Raw genomic sequence first — 6,369 nt, forward strand, 5'->3', positions numbered from 1 at the left:
AAATAACTGTATCATAGCTATCATTTATTTTCTACTGATCCTACAAAATCTCCTCACATGCGTGGACTATGTCCAATATATGATTGCAGATTTGTAGGAAATCAACCATAAGATAATTAGCAAATACTTAGCAAGAAAATAAAACTACTTTTTGAGTTTAGATTAACCCAACAGATACAATATACTTATAACTTATAAGAAAGCATATCAGATGCGCTCAGAATTGCCATTTACCGGTGTATTTTATATTTTTTTTGACTGAATTTACCCCCTATATTTTTAACGCGATAAGAAGAAAATTCAAATGCGTTAGGTGACGCAAATTAAATATCGACATCAGTTTGAAAAAAATATCTACCTGCAATTATGATATGACATAAACCTCATTCACTCATTCTGTATCAATAACAACTAAAAAAAGAAGAGAGTGAAGAAAAAAAACAAAGGTAAAAATGGAAAGACCAAGTCGAAGTGATGCCCGTTTGTCCAGCGAAGAAGCGTCAAAGATCGAAGGGGAGACGAGGGACTACTTTGATGGTATTGCACCGCATCGCCATGCTAAGCCTCAGCGCAGTGAGTACTCTTCTAAGTACAACGATGCACAATTTGATGGTCATGAAAAAGATGCTATTCCGGAATATCTTGAGTTCCAACATCTTGAGAAAGATGATCCGCAGGTTTGTTCATCATCTTTAGATTATGGTTTATTGCTTGTTTCAATTGATTTTGAGATGAAGAAGTCTACTTGTGTTGCAGAAACTGGTGTACATGGGAACTGAAGTAGCAGAAGAGTTTGTGGAGACAGAGTACTACAAGGATCTGACTGGGGTTGACAAGCAGCACCACACTGTAAGCTCTTTTAACCTGCATCTTTAACCTCTTATTATGTCTCCTAGAAATTTTCTCGGTATACCTGCTCTTTTTAGTATTAAGTATTCGCAGAAATAACCTCTCTATTCCTGGGAGTAGGGTCTGCGTAAATCCCTGAAACTACTTCTGAGAAGGATATACTGAGGGTGCTTCATTTGCTTTGGTTTCATGAATGGATGTACTCAATTATAATCAATCAATACTTTAAGTTTCACAGCTAGAAAGTCGTCTAATGACTCGTACTTTTGCCCTTCAAATGTATAATGATTTGCACATCCAATGTCTAATGATTTGCGGGTCAAATGTTTGCTTTCTGAAAAATTATCTACCGTCGGCATACAACAAATTAGACATCAGAGCTTGTATCATTTTTGCAGACAGGAACAGGGTTCATCAAAATGGACAGCAGCAGCGGCAAGTCCTTCAGTCTTGATTCAGATTCCATAACTGATGAGTTACATGCCTCGTGCAAGGGCAATCCAGCTACTAATGATTGGATTCCGGCTTCTGGGAATATGGTAGCCAACCTAGATTCCGTGGCTTACACAATTTTTGTTCTTATGTTACATGATAATATTTACAAACAACTTTAATGCTTTGTTTGCACTTTGTAGGCAGATTTTGTCTCTGACAAGCCTGGACGGAGTGAAAACTGAAGAGGGTACCTGGGATTTTCATTTCAAATTTCTCAAGCAATCAAATTAGATGTTGTGTTGGAGTTTCAGTTCCTAACATGTTTATGTACTCGATGCGTTCTGTTCTGGCAATAAAGTTATTGAAGTTGAAAACGTTCTTCACTCATTCTTTTAGAAAAATGAATATGCTTTAACTGATCCTTGGAAACTAACATTACCATAATTAAATTTCAACATTTGCAGTCTATATTATTTAACAAAATAACCAAATAATATTGTACAATAATCGATTTCCATCTTTCTGTAATCATAGAGGAAACGTGCTGCAGCTATATTCGTAGAATGTCATCAACTATCAGCAAATAAGGATCCCTGCAGGCTGCATTGAGAAAGAACTTAATAAAAATTTGTAAAGTTGAAGACAAAGTCATACTGATATAACGGTATTAACAAAGAAGGTAAACATGGATGCACGTTTCCCATTACTGCACAACTCTAACAAGGCCAAACTTGAGATCCTTTTTAAGCATGCAAATAGGGACCTATCTGCAGCTTGACATTGTTGGAAAATATGGGTATAAGTCCCATATTGGTAAGTCATATTTTTGAGCATTATGACTAAAAGATGTGTGAGATATGATGATATTCTCTTAATAATGGAAATTATTATTTTCCATTAGAATTTGGCTCAAATATTATGGCATAAATTAATTTGATTTTGTTTCAGATTAATTGATATGGTGTATGTCTTGATATATTCAATCTGATTCTGTTTCAGATTATTTATGGAATAGAGTAGCTTGCAAGTATTACACCGATTCCATAATTAATGATATTTAATTATGGAAAAGAGTAGCGCACAAGTCTATCTACACCTATATAAACACCTCTAGGGCGTTAGGGTTAGACACACCAAAAACATATTCGTCTCTAAACACAAATCTCTCTCTCTCGGTGATAGTTTCGTGCCCGTTCAAGCTCGCTGAAGGTGCTCGTTATCCGTAACGCCGCCGCTACCTCGTTTTATCCTGGGAGGCTATCGACTCGCACATACGGTGAGAGGCGAAATAGCTTTAAGGAGACAGTTTCAACTGGACTCGAGGATCTCTCTTCTGTTTATATCTTTTCTTCCTCCGTTTGATTTCGTTTACTCACGCACACACTTGTTTGATTATTTGTATTAATCGCAGATTGTTTTCACAATCTTAAAGCTATTTATTTTATATACATCTGTGACTGATACATCTGTATCTGCTTGTTTTGTTGAGTAACAGATCGATGGAGAACCAAACTGTGAACGATTCGATGAACATGACGGCTGATCCCAACGCACAGATCACTGGATCTGATGGGGTTCACCAGCAGCCGATTAACCCTAACGCACGGATCGTACGATCTGATGGGGGTCAAACGCCTGTTGGACATGTGCCTTCGGGACATGTGCCTTCGGGACATGTGCCTGTGGGACACACTGTCATTGGACAGTTTAGTGTTCCTCTTGGACAGATATCGGCAGGATTCACTCCTCCGATCATACCTGCGGTGCCTACTGGTGTGCATACACCTGTAGTACAGACGCACGTACCATCTGTTCCACCCGTGGTGCCTGCTGCACCTGTTATGCCAACTGTGCCTGCTGCACATGCTGAAAAACCTGAGAAGTTCAACGGAACGAACTTCAAACGTTGGCAATAAAAGATGCACTTTTATCTGACCACGTTGCATATGGATCGCTTCCTTAAGGAAGAACCACCGTTGCTCACTGCTGAGAGTAACATGCAGACTGTGTATGCTGCTGATGCTTGGAAGCACTCCGACTACATCTGTCGGAACTATGTGTTAAATTGTTTGTCTGACTCGTTGTATAACGTATACAGCGCAAAGCCAACAGCTAAGGTCTTATGGGAGTCACTTGACCATAAGTATAAAACCGAGGACGCTGGGGCAAAGAAGTGGATTGTTGGCCGCTTTCTTGATTATAAGATGGCAGACTCTAAGACTGTGGTCAGTCAGGTGCAGGAACTGCAGGTGATCATTCATGACATTCATGCTGAGGGAATGGTCATAAGTGAGTCTTTCCAAGTTGCTGCTGTTATTGAAAAGCTTCCACCTGGATGGAAAGATTTCAAGAACTACCTTAAGCACAAGCGAAATGAGATGTCTATGGAGGATCTTATTGTTAGACTTCGTATTGAAGAAGACAACAGAGGGTCCGAGAAGAAAGTTAACGTTGCCACTGAGAAGGCAAACATGGTGGAGCATGCTCAAAGCTCCAAGCCCAAGAAGGCTAATTCTGGTAAAGGGGCAAAGCTGGCACCCAAGGGAGGGATTTCGAAGTCGAAATTTCAAGGGAAGTGCTACAACTGTGATAAAGTTGGTCATAGGTCTTCTGACTGCAAGAAGCCCAAGAAGCCCAACAAGAAGAAAGAAGCAAACATGGTAGAGAATATCTCCAAGGAGATGGGTGACATAGACCTCTGTGCTACGGTCTCTGAAGTGAACCTGGTCGGTTCTAATCCACGTGAATGGTGGATTGATACTGGTGCTACTAGGCATGTTTGCTCAGACAAGGCGGTTTTCTCTAGCCTCAAAGCTTCCGATGCTGGTGAGAAACTCTACATGGGGAATTCAGCAACTTCTACCATTGAGGGTGAAGGCATGGTGATCCTGAAGATGACCTCTGGGAAGAATCTGACTTTGAAGAATGTACTTTATGTGCCTGATATTCGCAAGAACCTTGTGTCTGGTTCTCTGTTGAATAAGCATGGCTTTCGCATTGTAATAGAGTCAGATAAAGTTATTTTGTCTAAGAGTGGTATGTTTGTAGGCAAGGGTTATTTAACTGATGGGCTTTTTAAGCTCAATGTAATGTCCGTTAAGGATGATAATGAAATGAAGAATTCTTCTGCTTACTTGCTTGAGTCTCCTAATTTATGGCATGCTAGATTAGGACATGTAAATTATGACACTTTACGATGTTTAAGTGCAAAAGAATACATACCTAAACTTACTATCGATCCAAAACATAAGTGTGAGACTTGTGTTGAGGCAAAATTAACGAGATCATCATTTAAACGTGTGGAAAGGAACACCAAAGTGCTAGACCTAATACATAGCGACATATGTGATTTAAAATTCGCTCCAACAAGAGGAGGAAACAAGTATTTTATTACATTCATTGATGATTGTACAAAATACTGCTATGTATATTTGTTGAAAAGCAAAGACGAAGCTATAGATAAATTTAAAATCTATAAGGAAGAAGTTGAGACACAACAAACTGAGAAAATCAAAACGATACGAAGTGATCGTGGAGGTGAATATGTTGAACCGTTTGGGGAATTCTGTTCACAACATGGTATAATCCATGAGGTCACTGCACCATACTCCCCTCAGTCAAATGGTGTGGCTGAAAGGAAGAATCGCACTCTGAAAGAGATGATGAATGCGATGTTGTTAAGCTCTGGGCTCCCACAATCGATGTGGGGAGAAGCCATCTTAAGCGCAAATAATATTTTAAATATTACGATGCGCAAGAATAAGGATGTAAGTCCTTATGAAATGTGGAAGAAAAAGAAACCAAGTTACCAACACCTGAAAGTGTGGGGGTGCCTTGCAAAGGTACTGATCCCTACACCGAAGAAGGTGAAGATAGGTCCTAAGACTGTGAATTGTGTCTTCATCGGATATCCTCCACACAGCACTGCATATCGGTTTCTTGTTCATGAATCCAAGATTCCTGATATTCAAAAGAATACCATTATGGAATCAAGAAATGCCTCATTTTTTGAGACGATGTTTCCCTGTAATCCAGGAAACCAACAACCTACGACGTCTAAACGATCTCATGAGTCTGTAGATGACGATAATGAGAGTGACGAAAGTGAAGACGAAAATGTGGGGGTAGTGAGAAGGAGCAAAAGACAACGAACGGAGAAATCCTATGGGTCTGATTTTATGACCTATTTGCTCGAAGAAGGTGACCCAAAAACTTATAAGGAGGCGGTTACCTCACCTGATGGACCTATGTGGAAAGAGGCCATCAAGAATGAAGTTGATTCAATTATGCAAAATCATACTTGGGAATTAGTGGACTTGCCAACTGGTTGCAAACCATTAGGTAGCAAGTGGGTTTTCAAGAAGAAGTTGAAAACTGATGGCACTATTGATAAGTATAAGGCCAGACTTGTAATTAAAGGATACAAGCAACAAAAAGGCCTTGATTACTTTGATACATATTCTCCTGTAACGAGAATAACGTCCATAAGGATGATGTTTGCTATTGCTGCAATGCGTAATCTAACTGTACATCAAATGGATGTGAAAACAGCTTTCCTAAATGGAGACATAGATGAAGAAATCTATATGGAACAACCTGAAGGGTTTGTTGTCCCAGGACAAGAAAGGAAAGTGTGTAGATTGGTGAAATCATTGTATGGTTTGAAACAAGCGCCTATGAAATGGCATGAAAAATTTGATGAGGTCGTGCTGGCCAATGGTTTCAAAATCAATGAATGTGATAGCTGTGCCTATTACAAGGATAACGAGAACAGCTATGTCAAGGAGAATGACAATGGCTATGTCATGATGACACTATATGTAGATGATCTACTTATTGCTGGAAGCAATGATAAAGTTATCAAATCTACAAAGGACATGTTGAAATCAAGGTTCGACATGAAAGATATGGGACTAGCAAATGTAATTCTGGGAATTCAAATTTCTAGAACATCAGAGGGTCTCGCATTAAGTCAACCACATTATGTTGACAAGATCCTTGAGAAGTTTCTTAAGGATGACTTTGAGAAAGCTAGGACATCTGTAGATATGACTTTGCACCTATCCAAGAACAAAGGTGTAGCTG

At 39.3% G+C, this 6,369-nt stretch overlaps 1 protein-coding gene across 1 annotated transcript; it reads left to right on the forward strand.

The window, feature by feature from the left end:
* Positions 1-362: 362 nt before the first annotated feature.
* On the forward strand, positions 363-1,667 carry LOC141707264 (uncharacterized). The gene is made up of 4 exons (XM_074510325.1): positions 363-677; positions 757-849; positions 1,248-1,388; positions 1,485-1,667. The coding sequence occupies exons 1-4, from the start codon at positions 453-455 to the stop codon at positions 1,524-1,526; spliced, it is 501 nt and encodes a 166-aa protein (XP_074366426.1). The 5' UTR covers positions 363-452; the 3' UTR covers positions 1,527-1,667.
* The last annotated feature ends 4,702 nt before the right edge of the window (positions 1,668-6,369 follow it).

The sequence above is a fragment of the Apium graveolens genome, chromosome 2 (assembly GCF_009905375.1).
Source record: "Apium graveolens cultivar Ventura chromosome 2, ASM990537v1, whole genome shotgun sequence".
Classification (NCBI taxonomy): domain Eukaryota; kingdom Viridiplantae; phylum Streptophyta; class Magnoliopsida; order Apiales; family Apiaceae; genus Apium; species Apium graveolens.

Excerpts from the sequence above, each read along its gene's own strand:
- LOC141707264 (XM_074510325.1), top strand. The coding sequence starts at position 453 with ATGGAAAGACCAAGTCGAAGTGATGCCCGTTTGTCCAGCGAAGAAGCG. Across the intron at positions 678-756 it reads TTGAGAAAGATGATCCGCAG|AAACTGGTGTACATGGGAAC; the intron begins GTTTGTTCATCA and ends CTTGTGTTGCAG. Across the intron at positions 1,389-1,484 it reads TTCCGGCTTCTGGGAATATG|GCAGATTTTGTCTCTGACAA; the intron begins GTAGCCAACCTA and ends TGCACTTTGTAG.